We start from the raw sequence: 17,500 nt of genomic DNA on the forward strand, positions 1-17,500 counted from the left end.
AATTCAGCAGACACTCATAATGCCCAAATTCATTTAAATGGGGAAAAAGTACTAATACTTTTGAAAATTCTGCGATCGTAATGAGGTATAACTTGTTGAAATCGGTTAAAGCGTTAAGGAGTTGAAACTGGCTAAATGGAGTACTAATACTTTTGCAAATTCTGTAATAAGTACAAGTTGTTCAAATGTAAAAGTAGTAGCACACGTACTACTGTGAAAGCGATCGTAATCAGGTATAACATGTTGAAATCGGTTGAAGCGTTAAGGAGTTGAAACTGGCTAAATGGAAAATCATGGAAAATATAATTGCAGAATGCATACATATACTATCACCATAATCTAGAACTGAAAGAAATGTAGCCTGGATTAACTGTTTTCTACAATTAAGAGGAAAACACGTTTTATTATAATAAATATATATAATGACAATTTGGCTTTAAGATTATTTGTCAGCTCTTGTGTGTGTTTATCATCGATCCAGATGCCCAAGTATTTGTAATGGGGTACTTGTTCAATCATATTGCCATCAAGTGTAAAAATAGATATCTAGAGTGTCTTTTAGAGAACAGCATATATTTTGTTTTATTTGAATTGATTAATCATTTTAAATTAACACAGTTTTGTTGGATGGAGTGAAAATCCTCTTGAATATTATGAATCACTTGTACACAAGAAGTGCCTTAGCATACAGAATTGCATCATCTGCATACAAGTGGATGCTACTGTGTTTTAGATTATGCCCAATTGAGTTAATATAAATTGTAAATAGTGGTCCAAGGACAGAGCCTTGTGGAACACCTTTTTTAAGGTAAGAAAATCCAAATTGAAAGCCATCAGCAGAAACAGCTTGAGCTCTATTTGTGAGGTAATCTACAAACCATTTTTTAGAATTTGTATCGAACCCAACAGCATCCAGACGATCCAAGAGAATCCAGTGAACCACTGAATCAAAGGCCTTTGATAGATCAACAAAAACAGCAGCACATTCTTCATGATTGTCCAATGCAATAGCAATATAATTTATAACTTTGGTAGCAGCTGTGATATGCTCTGGTCTAAATCAAGACTGGTATCTCTTTCAAATTGTATATTTGGTTAAGAAAGCACGCACCTGGTTAAGAAGCTTAACAACTCTCAAAGAGTTTTGCACGGCAGAATAGTTTCGAGATTGTACGGAAATTACAAAAATATTTTGTAATCAGTTTTCCATAATAATGGGATACTTTCAGTGTGAATTGTGAGTTTAAAAACATGAGTTAACAACAATTGACTATTAGTGAGGCTGATAACAAAAGTCAAGTTTATTTGTAGAGCACAATTCATACACAAGGCAATTCAAAGTGCTTCATACAACTGGAAGAAAATGCATTAAAGTCACAAAGTAATGACACAAATCATAAAACAGTTAAAGACATAAAGGAGAAGAGTGCAAAGAAAATCCTTTCAGTCATATGCACAGCTAAACAAAAAATGTTTTTAGCTTAGATTTGAACATTGTCAGAGTAGAAGCCTGTCTCACATCTTCAGGAATGTGTTTAGTCCTGACTCTGGGCAAAAGTAACGTAGGTTCGAGGGTGTCAGCTCCAGTGGACTTTTTTTGTATCTTTAGACAGCAACAGATATTTAATACTATACATACTGTAAAGGGCTTAAGGGAAAATACTTCATATTCATGTCTTCTCATGTATTGGGGTAACGGCAACAGATGGAGCAGCAAATATTTCCAGCCTCAGCTAAGTGCTGATTAAACGCATCATAAATATATTTTTTGTCGTCGAGCTGATTGAGTCTTTAATAATTTCATCTGATAAAGAGGGAGTATAATTTTGCGATAAGGATCTTTGCAGAATTGCCCTGTAATTCCGTGAAAATATTGACGTAGTAAGATGTTTTGGCTTTACAAACAGTAGAGACATATCTTTTGCGCTTTTGACAAAACTGCTGCCAACATAAAACAATAACTAAGGTTCTTACGTTTCTAGCACTTGGTCAAGAGATTGATTAGTAGAGCCCATTTTAGTCTCGATGTGGACTAAGTTTGCTCCGGATGTAGTCCTAGTTCAGTCTGAGTTTCCTTAACACCCTTAACATGCATTGGTCTTTGTTTGAGCCCGGTCTGATCCAGGTTTATTTCCTGGTTCATTCCCAGTTAAGTACTTCTTTTAATGTGTTTTTTGTGAGTGTGATTGTACCCTTAGCTCCCTTATTTAATTGTTTTGTACAGTCAGCACAAGAATAAAGCTCGGACGAGCTCTTGTAGCTAACCAGCACATTGTGGACTGGGCGGTAGGGAAAGTCCAGAAAAGTCATGATTTTTGACATTCTCCAACATAACAGTGAGAGTCCAGCCCCTCTCACAACACGGCCGGCCTTCTTTGTGATCTTATTGAGTCTATTTGTGTCCCTCACGCACAAACAGCAGTCCACAGCTGATCACAGTAGACCACAACTCGTAGAATATCTTGAGCAGTGTTCTGCAGCCACCACAGAAAGTAGAGACGGCTCAGGGACTGTAGATCCATCACTACTTCCTTAGTCTTTGTCATGTTGAGCTGAAGGTGGTTCGTCCCTCTACAGGTGACAAAGTTGTCCACTACAGTCCTGTACTCGCTATTGTCACCACAGCCGTTGATTCAATCACTTCAGAGTCATCAAAGAACTTTTGACGGTGAAGAAAAAAGGAGAGGATGGTCCTCTGCAGTGCTATGATGTTGCTGATGACACTGTCCGACACACATCTCTGCAACCACACAAACTGTGGTGTAACTTTGAGGTAATCCACAATCCAGGACACCAGAGAGGCGTCTACCTGCATCACTGGCAACAAACCAAGTTAGAAATTTGGGGGTAATAATGGACTCAGACTTGAACGTCAAATCAACATCAGCAGCTTTTTACCATCTAAAAGACATTGCCAAAATCAAAAAATGTAGTTTCTAAACCAGACATGCATTTGTCTCCAGTAGATTAGACTACTGTAACGGCCTGCTCACTGGCTTTTCCAAACGAGCTGTAAAACAGCTGCAGTTCATCCAGAACGCTGCTGCTCGGGTCCTGACTAGAACCAGGAAGTATGATCACATTAGTCCTGTTCTCAGGTCTCTGCACTGGCTCCTGTGGCTCAGAGAATAGACTTTAAAGCAGCTCTGCTTGTGTACAAGTCTCTCCATGGCCTAGCACCAAAGTACATCCCGGACATGTTAGTGCCATATGAACCATCTCGGACTCTGAGGACCTCAGGGACCGGCCTCTTGCTGGTGCCAGAGTCAGGACTAAACATGGGGAATCTGCGTTTCAGGTTTATGCAGCTAAAATCTGGAACACTCTTGCACTCTTCTCTTTCATGTCTTAAACTGTTTTGTGATTGCTGTAATTTCTTTGTGATTTGAATGCATTTTTTTCCTGTTGTGTGAAGCACTTTGAATTGCCTGGTGTGTGAAATGTGCTCTACAAATAAACTTGCCTTGTCTTGCCTGAAGATTCTCAGCCAGCAGAGCGGGCCGAATGGTGTCAAACACACTGAAGAAGTCAAAGAGCATGATTCTCACAGTGGTGGCTCCAGGTTTGTGTAGTCTCAGTAGGTGGAGCTGGTAGGTGAACTGACGGCGGCCTGTAGTGGTTGCACCATGGGCCGCAGCTGCTAGACGACTTGCTTTGGAGTCTTCATGATTTGAGTGTCCAGTGCCACAGGCGTCCAGTCCTTGGGATCATTGGGGCTTGAGAGTGCTGCACTATTTTGCATTATGAACATGAAATATCGACCCTGCGACAAGTTGGCCACTGTCCAGGGTGTACCCCGCCTAAGGCCCGAAGTCACTGGGATAGGCTCCAGTCACCCGCGACCCCGAAAGGGAACAAGCGGTGGAAAATGGATGGATGGATGGAACATGAAATAACAGTGAGTGAGTGAATAGTCACAAAACATGAGGGTAATACCGCACAGCGCTGATCCAAGGTAGAAGCAAATCAAGCAATGGAAAACACATTTTTTTCCCAGGAGTTAGTACAGAAATGAAGATATCTCATGTTGTTTTTGTCTTCACTCTCTCTATACAGTGACCCCCCCAGCACCCAAAGAAGGGTCTGCAATGTCTGATCTGTCAGCTGAGATGAACAATTTGCTTGCATCCTATTATAAAAAAAGGTAAAAGTTCAAAACTTTCCTTACATTTGTGGATTCTACAATTGTGGAGGCATCAGTTATGTCATGGCTTGGTAGGTGGATTTATAGCTGATCGATATCTAATTGATATCTAAAGAAATAAAGTCAGCTTGTACAAAGAAGTTTACTGCAGCTCACTTGTTTTCATATAACCAGTGTTTTACACAGAATCAAAATCAGATAAGGTTAATTGCCATTGCCAGTGAACAGAATTCACAAACATAGGAACTTGCTTTGGTGATTCAGTGCAACATACGACAATGAACAATAGTAAAACAACATATATAAAGTAAAAAAGGGCATGCATTAAAGAGAAAATAAATAAATTGACTATAAATAAAAATTAAATTCCCCTTCTTTATTGTCAATTTATTTATTTTTTCTTTAATGCATGCCCTTTTTTATTTTCCTTAACGTGATGGACGTGGTTTGATCGCCCAAATAATCCCAGGAGCTATGTTGTCGGGGGCTTCAAGCCCCTGGTAGGGTCTCCCAAGGCAAACAGGTCCTAGGTGACGGGCCCCTTATGTGACGAGTGCTACAACGTCACAAAGGCGCCGGTCCAGCTGGCAGCCCGGTGCAACGCTCCGCTCTTTTTTCACACTTTTTTCACACTTATTGGGCTTTATCTTTTGTATTTTGTAAATATTTTTTCTACTTACTTAGTTGTACGTTCGGGACACGCTCTGGAATCGCTTTAATTCAACTTGTTTCGACTTTGTTCGGCTGGATTATTGAGTGTTTTTCGTCGCTGCCCCCACCGCGCCCCCCGGCCACCTTACGGAATGGCGCTGGTGAGCGTTTATACAAAGGAGGAACTCATGAAACTGAGGGGGAAACCATCGTCTTACCCGGGGATCGTCACGTTATCCCGGCGGACATTCTAATTTTCCCCCTCCATCCCTTGTTGGGAAATGGGAGGTTTTGTCTATAGGAGTTTTTGTTTATAAGAGATCTTCTATTAAGAGTGTTTTTTAAACTTCCTATAATCTGTTATCTGTCCTTTTCCTCTGTATCTACCTGCGTTGTGTCAATGAAATTTCATGACCAGTAACGTTGCCGGGAATGGCGTTACCGGGATCCCATCCTGGAGCCAGGCTCGATGGCAAGCGTTTAGTAGCTAGGCCTTTCCCCACGGGGCCCGGCACAACCCAAATGAGCTGTCCTTCAGGGGACCCACCACCTGCAGGAGAATCCGTAAGGGGCTGGGGGAGAGAGATCTGGGTGGCAGTTGACAGCGGAGGCCTCGACGGCCAGAGCTACGGAGACAGAAACTGACTCTGGGGATATTGAACGTCACCTCGCGAGCCTGAGCTTGTGCCGGAGGTTAAGCGATACCAACTAGATGTAGTTGGCCTCACCTCCACGCAGTTTGGGCTCTGGAACCCATCTCCTTGAGAGAGGCTGGACACTCCACTTCTCTGGTGTTTCCCGCGGGGAGAGGCGGCAGGCTGGTGTGGGTTTGCTTCTAGCCCCACAGCTCAGCCACCACGTGTTGGAGTTCACCCCAGTGAACGAGAGGGTCCCGAGCAGTGTTCAGTTATTGGACTTCTATGCTAGCCATGGATTATCCATAACGAACACCATGCTCGAGCATGAGGGTGTCCATCGTCATAAGGCGCTGGTACAGCTGGCAGCCCGGTGTAAACGCTCTCTCTTCTCTCTCACACTTATTGTGCTTTATCTCCTATATTTTGTAAATATAGTTAGGATATTTTTTCTATTTTACTGTACGATAGGGACACGCGCTGGAATAGTTTTTTAATTCAACTGTTTTTGACTTTTTTCGGCTGGATTTGAGCGTTTTTCGTTGCGTTCGTTGTGTTGTTGTGACGTGAGCTAGCTCCGAGCGAGCCCACCAGCCCCCCCCCCGCGCCCTCCGGCCGCGCTAAAGTACGGCGTGTCGTCGGTACACGTTTATATACACGTTTATATGAAAGAGGAACTTCACGAACGATCGGGACACACACTGGAATCGCTTTAAATTAACTTGTTTTGACTTTATTCGGCTGGATTGTGTGTTTTCGTCGTGTCGTTGCGATGTGTTTTGGCTCTGAGTCCCCCGGCCCCGCCCCCCGGCTCCGGCCCCGCCCCCCGCCCGGCGCCGTACCGCGTTTCCACAAAGGAGGAACTCATGAAACTGCGGAGAACAGTCGTCTTACCCGGAGAACGTCACGTTATCCCGTCGCAGTACTGACCTAACCTAATACTGATGTGCAATTCTGTCGTATGTGCAATTGCTGTGAAATTCATGTGCAATTCATGTGCAATTACTGTGAAATTCATGTGCAATCTATGTGCTGTCGTGACACATATTCATGTGCAATTACTGTCGGGATCACATGCAATGGTATTTATTTATTTATTTGTCTATGGGAGTTTTTATTTATTTATAGGAGATCTTCTACTGAAAGTGTTTTTCAGACTTCCTATAAGTGTTCTGTTCTTCTGTATCTACCTCTGTATCTACCTGCGTTGCACCAATGAAATTTCCCCATGTGGGACAATAAAGGAATATCTTATCTTATCTTATCTTATCAGTGCACGTGGCACCAGGACACCCTAGGCCAGAGATCAATGATCAACTTTGTTGTCGTGTCATCTGACCTCCGGCCGCGTGCCTGGACACCCGGGTGAAGAGATGGAAAGAACTGTCTACCAATCGCCACCTGGTGTTGAGTTGGATACGCTGGCAGAAGAGGAAGCCGGAAAGACTTGGCAGGCCCCAGCGCATTGTGAGGGTCTGTTGGGAATATCACACCTCCGGAAGAGCTTCTCCCAGATCCGGGGGAGAGTGGGAACATTGAGTCTGAGATTGAGACCATGTTCTTGACCTCCATTGTCAATGTGGCTGCTAAAAGCTGTGGTTGCAAGGTCTCAGGTGCCTGTCGTGGCAGCAACTCCCAAACCTGGTGGTGGACACCAGAAGTAAGGGATGCCGTCAGGCTGAAGAGGGAGGCCTATCAGCCTTTTTTGGCTTGTAGGACTCCTGAGGCCGTTGTCAGGTATCAGTGGGCCAGGCGTACTGATGCTTGTGCTGTCACAGAGGCAAAAAGCAAGGTTGGGAGTTCGGGTAGGCTATGGAGGAGGACTATCGGTCGGCCCAAAAGAAATTCTGGCAAACCGTCCACCGCCTCAGGAGGGGGAAGCTGTTTTACCAACACCGTTTATGGTGTGGGTGGAAACCTGTTGACCTTGACTAGGGATGTCATCGGACAGTGGAAGGAATACTTTGAGGACCTCCTTAATCCCACTGTCACGTCTTCTGAAGAGGAAGCAGAGACTGGGGACTCAGAGGCTGACTCGTCCGTCACCCAAGCTGAAGTCACTGAGATTGTTGGCAAATTCCTTTGTGGCAGGGTGGATGAGAGCCGCCCTGAGTCCTAAAGTCTCTGGGTGTTGTAGGACTCTCTTGGCTGACATGTCTCTACAACATCGCGTGGCGGTCGGGGACAATACCTCTGGACTGGCAGACCGGGGTGGTGGTCCTTCTGTTCACGAAGCTGGACCGGAGGGTATGTTCCAACTAAAGAGGGATCACAATCCTTCCTGGTAAAGTCTCTTCCAGGGAGAGGAGAATCCGAACCTTGGATTCAGGAGGAGCGAAGTGGTTTTGATGGTACTGGTCGTGGAACACTGGACCAGCTCTATACTCTCCATTGAGTGCTTGATGGTTCATGGGAGTTTGCCCAACCAGTCCACATGTGCTTTGTCAATCTAGAGAAGGCTTTTGCCCGTGTACCTTGGGGTGTCCTTTGGGGGGTGCTCCGGGAGTTTGGGGGATCCAGGGCCCTTTGCTCAGGGCAGTCCGGTCCCTTTATGGCCGGCGCAGGAGCTGTGTTCGAATTGCCGGCAGTAAGTCAGACCTGTTCCCAGTGCGTGTTGGACTCCACCAGGGCTGCCCTTTGTCACTGGTTCTGTTTATTGTTTTTATGGACAGAATTTCTAGGCGCTGTCTGTTTGGGGGCCACAGGATCTCATCTCTGCTGTTTGCAGACAATGTTGTCATGATGGCTCCATCAAACGTGGATCTGCAGCATGCACTGGGACGGTTTGCAGCCGAGTGTGAAGCGGCTGGGATGAGAATCACCTGGTGGCTGGCCCTCCCCAGGTGGGTGGGGATATTGACAGGTGGATTGGTGCAGCATCTGCATCTGTTATGTGGTCGCTGCATCGGACTGTTGTGGTGACGAAGGAGCTGAGTCAAAAGGCAAAGCTCTTTACCGGTCAATCTATGTTCCTTCCCTCACCTATGTCATGAGCTTTGGGTAATGACCGAAAGGACAAGATCGCGGATAAAAGTTTCTTCCGCTGGGTGGCTGGGCGCTCCCTTAGAGATAAAGTGAGGAACTCAGTCACCCGGGAGGGGCTCGGCGTTACGCCGCTGCTCCTCCATGTCGAGTGGAGCCAACTGAGGTGGCTCAGGGATCTGGTCTGGATGCCTCCTGGGCGCCTCCCTGGGGAGGTGTTTCAGGCCTTTCCCACCGGGAGGAGGGAAGTCTGGGAGTCCCTGCTTAGATTGGTGCCCCGCGACCCAGCCCTGGATAGGTGGAAGAAGATTGGTGGATATAGGATAAAAATAAAATAAGCTTACTATTGTAACACGTCTTCTGTGCGGGTGTACGTTTATCGTGGGTGTAGAAATGATACCAGGAGAAGGACAGCTCCTCTGGATAGCTTTTATTGTCAGCTCCGAACGTTACAGGCAAAACCTGAACAACACCTCGAGAATATTGACTCTCCTTTCTACCTGTTCACGTTACCACCCGTGAGCCAAATATCCTTCCGCCCCACAAATAGTTCCATCCAAATTCGAACCAACATATAATCTTACACTATATACACAAACATTCCTGAAGTCCACGTTCATCTCCACTGTCTTCTTTGAGCTCCAGGTTGTCACTGGAAGTCAAAGTCAGGCGACATCCTGTAGAACTGGTTTGTCAGGTGAAACAAATTACGGGATGTGTGCTTCACTTTGGACAATGCCAGTTTTGTCTTGTAATAAATGAGTCATGCCAGTGTGTTTTTCTTGAGTTCTGGCTGGCTACAGATCTCAAGACTGTTTTAAAAGGAGGTACATATTCCGTATGACAGAAAACGGATGTCTCGCTCATTCTGTATGCTAGTGTATTTGGATATGAAATATAACATATTGAATCAATATATGTGCAATTTAGCAATTATGTAGTTGTTTGCATTATCCAGGAAACACATTTAATATCTATAAATCAATTAAGTGTAATTTTTTTTAGAGGACTAATTTTGAAACCAGCGAGGTGACATTCCATGTCCCCAGAGTTAGTCTCTGTGTCTGGAGATCTGGTCGCCGAGGCCCCTGCCGTCGACTGCCGCCCAGATCTCTCTGCACCGGCCCCTTATGGATCCTCCTGCGGGTGGTGGGCCCACGGGAGGGCGGCCCCACGTCGCTCTTTCGGGCTGTGCCCGGCCGGGCCCCGTGGGGTAAGACCCGGCCACCAGGCGCTCGCCATGGAGCACCCATCCCAGGCCTGGCTCCAGGATGGGGCCCCGGTGACGCCGATCCGGGCGACGTAAACGGCCTTGTTCGTGTCGTCGTCATAAGAGGCTTCTGAAACCTGATACCGACTAGATATAGTCGGCCTCACCTCCACGCACAGTTTGGGCTCTGGAACCCATCTCCTCGAGAGGGGCTGGACGCTCCACTTCTCTGGTGTTGCCCGCGGGGAGAGGCGGCGGGCTGGTGTGGGCTTGCTGATAGCCCCTCAGCTCAGCCGCCATGTGTTGGAGTTTACCCCGGTGAACGAGAGGGTCGCGTCCCTCCGCCTTCGGGTGGGGGACAGGTCTCTCACTGTTGTGGCGGCCTACGGGCCGAACAGCAGTGCAGAGTACCCGGCCTTCTTGGAGTCCTTGGGAGGGGTACTGGACAGTGCACCGACCGGGGACTCCGTTGTTCTACTGGGGGACTTCAACGCCCACGTGGGCAATGACAGTGACACCTGGAGAGGGGTGATCGGGAAGAACAGCTTCCCCGATCTGAACCCGAGCGGTGTTCAGTTATTGGACTTCTGTGCTAGCCACGGATTGTCCATAACGAACACCATGTTCAAGCACAAGGGTGTCCATCAGTGCACATGGCACCAGGACACCCTAGGCCGGAGGTCAATGATCGACTTTGTTGTCGTGTCATCAGACCTCCGGCCGCGTGTCTTGGACACTCGGGTGAAGAGAGGGGCAGAGTTGTCAACCGATCACCACCTGGTGGTGAGTTGGATCCGCTGGCGGAGGAGGAAGCCGGACAGACTTGGCAGACCCAAGCGCATTGTGAGGGTCTGTTGGGAACGTCTAGTGGAGCCCTCTGTCAGTAGGGTATTCAACTCGCACCTCCGGGAGAGCTTCTCCCATGTCCCGGGGGAGGTTGGGGACATTGAGTCCGAGTGGACCATGTTCTCCGCCTCCATTGTTGATGCGGCTGCTCGGAGTTGTGGTCGCAAGGTCTCCGGTGCCTGTCGTGGCGGCAACCCCCGAACCCGGTGGTGGACACCGGAAGTAAGGGATGCCGTCAGACTGAAGAAGGAGGCCTATCAGGCCACTCTGGCTTGTAGGTCTCCGGAGGTCATCGACGGGTATCGGCAGGCCAAGCGAGCCGCGGCTCGTGCTGTCGCAGAGGCAAAAACCCGGGCCTGGGAGGAGTTCGGGGAGGCCATGGAGGAGGACTATCGGTCGGCACCAAAGAAATTCTGGCAAACCGTTCGGCGCCTCAGGAGGGGGAAGCAGTGTCTCACCAACACCGTTTACGGTGCGGGTGGAGGCCTGCTGACCTCAACTGGGGATGTCGTCGGACGGTGGAAGGAATACTTTGAGGATCTCCTTAATCCCTCAGTCACGTCTTCTGAAGAGGAAGTGGAGACCGGGGACTCGGTGGCTGGCTCATCCATCACCCAAGCTGAAGTCACTGAGGTTATTCGCAAACTCCTCGGTGGCAGGGCTCCGGGGGTGGATGAGATCCGCCCTGAGTACCTAAAGTATCTGGATGTTGTAGGACTGTCTTGGTTGACACGTCTCTGCAACATCGCGTGGCGTTCGGGGACCGTGCCTCTGGACTGGCAGACCGGGGTGGTGGTCCCTCTGTTCAAGAAGGGGGACCGGAGGGTGTGTTCCAACTACAGAGGGATCACACTCCTCAGCCTCCCGGGTAAGGTCTATTCCAAGGTACTGGAGAGGAGAATCCGACCGATAGTCGAACCTCGGATTCAGGAGGAGCAGAGTGGTTTTCGTCCCGGTCGTGGAACACTGGACCAGCTCTATACCCTCCATCGGGTGCTCGAGGGCTCATGGGAGTTTGCCCAACCAGTCCACATGTGCTTTGTGGATCTGGAGAAGGCTTTCGACCGTGTCCCTCGGGGTGTCCTTTGGGGGGTGCTCCGGGAGTACGGGGTCCGGGGCCCTTTGCTCAGGGCTGTCCGGTCGCTGTATGACCGGAGCAGGAGCTGTGTTCGCATTGCCGGCAGTAAGTCAGACCTGTTCCCAGTGCATGTTGGACTCCGCCAGGGCTGCCCTTTGTCACCGGTTCTGTTCATAATTTTTATGGACAGAATTTCTAGGCGCAGTCAGGGGTCGGAGGGTGTCCGGTTTGGGGACCACAGGATCTCATCTCTGCTGTTTGCAGACGATGTTGTCCTGATGGCTCCATCAAACCCGGACCTGCAACATGCACTGGGACGGTTTGCAGCCGAGTGTGAAGCGGCTGGGATGAGAATCAACACCTCCAAATCCGAGGCCATGGTTCTCGACCGGAAAAAGGTGGCTTGCCCTCTCCAGGTGGGTGGGGTGTCCTTGCCCCAAGTGGAGGAGTTCAAGTATCTCGGGGTCTTGTTCACGAGTGAGGGAAGGATGGAGCGTGAGATCGACAGGCGGATCGGTGCAGCGGCTGCAGTGATGCAGTCGCTGCATCGGACCGTTGTGGTAAAGAGGGAGCTGAGCCGAAAGGCAAAGCTCTCTATTTACCGGTCGGTCTACGTTCCTACCCTCACCTATGGTCATGAGCTTTGGGTAGTGACCGAAAGAACAAGATCGCGGATACAAGCGGTCGAAATGAGTTTCCTCCGCCGTGTGGCTGGGCGCTCCCTTAGAGATAAGGTGAGGAGCTCGGCCACACGGGGGGAGCTCGGAGTAGAGCCGCTGCTCCTCCACGTCGAGAGGAGCCAGCTGAGGTGGCTCGGGCATCTGTTTCGGATGCCTCCTGGGCGCCTCCCTCGGGAGGTGTTTCAGGCATGTCCCACCGGGAAGAGGCCCCGGGGAAGACCCAGGACACGCTGGAGAGACTATGTCTCTCGGCTGGCCTGGGAACGCCTCGGGATCCCCCCGGAGGAGTTAGAGGAAGTGTCTGGGGAGAAGGAAGTCTGGGAGTCCCTGCTCAGACTGCTGCCCCCGCGACCCGGCCCCGGATAAAGCGGCAGAAGATGGATGGATGGATGGAATTTTGAAACCACATGAACAATTCGTAAAATGCTTCCTTCCTTCCTTCTAGTTTATTGCTTGACACCATGTGTCATGAATTCCCATGTTTAACATGTGAACCTCTGGAAAGTTTATTCGGTTAACATCCTCATACCAGTTTGGTTTCTGATAATAAATTGACAATCAACACCGCACCCACACCCACACACGCACACACACACACACACCTACACATGCACATGCACGCGCACGCGCACGCGCACGCACACACACACACACACACACACACACACACACATATCCAGCTCAGCTCTTGTGATCTTAGCCTCATCATATCATCATATCTTAGTACTCCTCAGAGGTGCGTTACTCTCTGCAGCAGAAGCATAGCCAGACTGGACTGGATCTGACGGGGGTGCACACAATAGCAATGTCTTAGGGTTCATGTCTCCAGGTCTCGTACTGATGGAAATAAACTTCTCCTGCATTAGAACTCCAGCCTCATGCCTCTTTCAACTCTCGGGCTTCTGCCATTTATTCTACGACACCCATGCAGTAGCAACTGCTTATTAAGTGCTGAAATGCTGCACAGAAAGGATATATGACTTAAATTTTGTGTGTTTTCAGCGGTTAAGAAGTATGTACAGTTGCAGCAGTGTGAAGAGAAGCGTCAACGGTTTTCCACCTCCAAGGCTGAGAAGAAAGTTATATAATAGCAAATGCAATTTTTTTTTTGTTCTCTCATTTGATGTGACATTTGCCATAATGACAATCTCAAATAATATGGACATTAAATACAAACATTCAGCTGAACAAAATTAAAATATCTAAATATCTCATGGAGTTCAATGACTTAATGTATAATCAGACCAGTGCAGCTTTATGGTATAATATATTCATAGGTGATGATTTTATTTATATAGGAAATTTCTAGTTAACGTTTGCATGTGCAGAAAAGGTTCCATTTGAAAAATGAGTTCATTCCACAGTCGCATTACCTTTTTTCCAAAATTTTTTACGGAGTTGAGCGTATATATCTTAGGCAGCAAGTGAATATTTGTCCCAGGTTTAATGTGGATTATTAAGCATGACTAAAACATATTTGACATGTGTGTTCAACCTACCTTTAAAAAAAAAAAATGGTTAATCATAAATGGTTTAACAGTTTTCATAGTTTAGTCCATTTAGTCCTGTCCCAGTCCTCTCTGCACTGTAGAAATATGGCCTCAGTGAAATCCTCTTGCCTCATTGTAAGTTCAAAACTCTGCTCTACATCAGATGCAACAGTAATATATATATTTTGACTGTATATTTAAGTGTTTGTTCAGGAGAAGATCACTGTGGTCACTGTGTGAAGAGCCCTGGATCTCCAGCCTCTTTAAATAGTAATAAATGAAAGAAATGAGAGAGTAGTAATGACATGTAACCTTTATTTGGTTATAAGAAGTACAGGAGAATTGTAAAATGTATGAAACCAATACACAACTTTATCAAATGCAAGATTAAACGTTACCCCAAAGGGACATAATACCTTTAAGATAAGATATTCCTTTATTGTCCCACGTGGGGAAATTTCATTGGTGCAACGCAGGTAGATACAGAGGTAGATACAGAAGAAAAGAACAGATCACTTATAGGAAGTTTGAAAAACACTTTCAGTAGAAGATCTCCTATAAATAAAAACTCCCATAGACAAAACCTCCCATTACCCAACAAGGGATGGAGGGGAAAAAATAATAAATATAAAAATAAATAAATACATAAATACCATTGCATGTGATCACGACAGTAATTGCACATGAATATGTGTCCCGACGGCACATGGATTGCACATGAATTTCACAGTAATTGCACATGTGACGGATTTTTTGGTTTATTACTCCTTCTTTGATGCGAGGCTACTTGATTTAGTATGACAGGTTTTTACGATTGTCTCATTTTGACTTTATTTGTTGTATTTATACCTGATGTACAATAAAATGATAGATTTACACCAATCAAGAAGGCATTTGTGGAGAAGGGACAACACACTAGGGATACTCATTCAATTCAAAGTTTATGCAAAGTTTATACAAAAAAACAACTATTTTGTCTCTCTAAACAATAATTAAACAGAATAAAGGTGCCCCCATATATTTTTATTTGTCAAATAAAACAAATTGTCACATTAGATGAGTTTTTGGCCCAGTGTTTGCTGGGTAATTTCCTAGTGTGATGGCACCAATTACAAACTGGAAGTGAAATTATAACCCCCAAAAAAATTTGCTATTCTGTGATGTGCATCTGCAAAATTCAAAACACATGTATCTTAAGGCAATAAGTTTGCACCTTTTTTTTAAAGTAACCTTTGCATATCAAATCTTACAGTGAAATAATGAATTGCATTCCATCTTTGGTGTGTCACCCATGACACGCCTAGATTCCAGGAAACATGTCTGAATATAGGCGCAGCACATTTATGTCAGGCTTCATGTGCAAAAACAAAACAATGAATACAAACAAGTGATAATTATGAGTCTGTGAGAATGATACATTCTTTCAACGACTGGCTCTCGTCCAAACATCTACAAATAGATTTGGTTTCATATTACTGATTTTCTCAACTTGGGTGTCACGAAATGTCATTATTGTTTTGTTAACAGAGAAGACATGCAGCCATTTGAGGCAGTTTGAAATGTTATGTTAATATAGTTTAACCACAATTTGGTAATAGTACTTTTTTGAGTAGAATTTTGAACACGTACTTATTGAGTAGAATTTTAGCCACGTAATTGTAGTAATCTGCATTTAAAATCATAGGAGTACAATGTTTGGCTGTCTCACTGCTGTCCCACAAACACACAAAACAGTACTACATCCGGCTCTGATTGGCCAGAGTTCACAGGATATGAGGATTGTGGATTGAATTCAACAGTTTAATTACTCAAGTATAAAATATTGATTTTAAATAAGATAAGATATTCCTTTATTGTCCACACATGGGGGAATTTCATGTTTGAAGAAAAGTTTGAAGAAAAAAAAAAAAAGTTTGGAGAAAAGTGTGAAGAAAACAAATGCTACTAAAATTGTACAAAAAGTTACATGTTGTATTTTTAACACATACTTAATACTTTGATTTATTTCATACAAATTTTGTAGCAGTGCTTGTAATTGAGTATATTTTTTGCCACTTTTACTCATACATGTTCCGCATTCTTTACATCAGTCCTTTTATATGAACTTTATTCGGTGGACTCTATTTAAATGTATCAAAACAATTGTGATCATCACATTTTTTATTTCAATGATAAACATTCTTGAAAGAGTTATATACAGAAATATACAATGTAATCAATGGACAGTAGTTTTTGAGTTCTGGTGTCATGCAGAGTTGGAGATGATTTTCTTCAGTTTCATCACTTCTTCAGTGGTCAGTTGGATCACAGACACTGGGCTTTGTGTTTGAGCCTCTGACTCAGCTTGCTGTTGCGGTCGCTCCTAAGCAACATACGGTTTGGATGCTCTGAGGTCCCGTGGCACTGTGGCAGGATTATTGGTAACGTTAACTTGCTTAGGGAATGTTGGTCCGCTGCTGCGTGACAGATCCCAGCCCTTTGTTGGCGCACTTTCAATGCAGTATGGCTTGTTGAGCTGTCTGTCATTGAATAGATAGCCATCTCTGCTGACTGCGTTTCTCGACATATCAAATGTGGGCCTGCGATTATTACAGTGATACTGGCTCGGAGGATAAGGCTCATTTGTACATCTCTGACTTGGCATGTGTCGAGAATGTTCCCCATCTAACTTGCTCTGCTTTGTCTCGAAGGACGTGTCGGCTGCCACTCTTTCTGCTTCTGTGCTTTTTGTAGTGTTTCTTTCCGGAATTAGCAGCTGTCTTGACCCATGCAAAGTGGGTTGGGGTCCATACGTCTGGAGCCAATTATTAAATACCGAAAGGGGTATTTCAATTTCCATTCTTCCTCTGTTTTCGCCATTTAACTCTTTTATAAAACTGACTTCAGGACTGGGCTGTCTCTCAATGGCTTCCTTCTTGTTTTGCTCAACAACAGCTGAAGATTTGGGGCTTGGAGACTGTTTCAAATTATTGCTGAATGATGTATCTTCCATTGCTGCATCACTTTTCACATTTGGAGATGTGTATAAGGGGGAGACTTTGTTTAAAAACTTTGGGTTCTTATGGGATGAAGGCGGCGCAAAGGAAGACACAGGATTGGTCGTAATGTCCTGGCTCGAAGGTTTGACACTCAAGTTCAAAGGTTCTGAAAATCCTGCTGAGTTTTCATACTGCTTGGCCAGGTAACGGAGGTGCTCCAGTGGATCTTTGAGGTGTTCTGAGCAGTTGGGTGTCAAAGGTGGGCATTCTGTTGAGCTGGGTAAGGGCGTTGTGGAGGGTAAGTAAGCCTGTGGCGGTGGTGGAGGTACAGGCAGCCGCGGGGTGGGCAGTGATTGTGGCAGTGGAGGAAACTGGTAAGCAGGGTAGTAGAATTTGTGATAGGACGATGGGCTTAGAGGAAACAAGCTTGAGTGATGTTTTGACAAATCTTTTGAAGGATTCTGTGAAAATAAATACAAAAAATTTAACTTACATTTTCATTTATTTAGTGATGTTTCTCAAATATGTAATTATATCTTATTAGATAAAAAGACTAAATAGTCACACACAGGTACAGCCCCTATAAGCGGACTAAACAGCTGTTTAAGTCCCCTAATCCACCAGAGGGCCCCTAAGAGCACCTATGATTTTATTGTGTATTTGGAAAATTCAGTCTGTCTTATTAGCAGAAGTTGAAATGCCTTTGGTGTCCCATATAGTAATGCCACAAAAAGGCAATTCATCTCATAAAACCCCATTAATGCACCGTATTTCCCTGACTATAAGTCGCGCCGGAATATAAGTTA

The 17,500-nt window shown here is 45.8% G+C and overlaps 2 protein-coding genes across 3 annotated transcripts in view; one reads left to right on the forward strand and one right to left on the reverse strand.

Annotated features, from left to right (window-relative positions):
* Nucleotides 1-13,296, forward strand: part of LOC140368129 (rhotekin-like) — a 25,919-nt gene extending 12,623 nt beyond the window's left edge. For both annotated transcript variants that reach the window (XM_072455026.1, XM_072455027.1), the window contains exons 11-12: nt 4,057-4,144; nt 13,229-13,296. In XM_072455026.1, the coding sequence (XP_072311127.1) occupies nt 4,057-4,144; nt 13,229-13,235 (95 nt within the window). In that variant the 3' untranslated portion in view covers nt 13,236-13,296. The remainder of the gene's footprint in view (nt 1-4,056; nt 4,145-13,228) is intronic.
* A 2,593-nt stretch (nt 13,297-15,889) lies between these two features.
* Nucleotides 15,890-17,500, reverse strand: part of arid6 (AT-rich interaction domain 6) — a 4,184-nt gene continuing 2,573 nt past the window's right edge. Inside the window, exon 6 of the mRNA XM_072453606.1 lies at nt 15,890-17,155. Within this exon, the coding sequence (XP_072309707.1) occupies nt 16,079-17,155 (1,077 nt within the window). The 3' untranslated portion in view covers nt 15,890-16,078. The remainder of the gene's footprint in view (nt 17,156-17,500) is intronic.

This window comes from Eucyclogobius newberryi, unplaced genomic scaffold (assembly GCF_026437365.1).
Source record: "Eucyclogobius newberryi isolate DKJ021-1_F unplaced genomic scaffold, fEucNew1.0.hap1 SCAF_2, whole genome shotgun sequence".
NCBI lineage: Eukaryota > Metazoa > Chordata > Actinopteri > Gobiiformes > Gobiidae > Eucyclogobius > Eucyclogobius newberryi.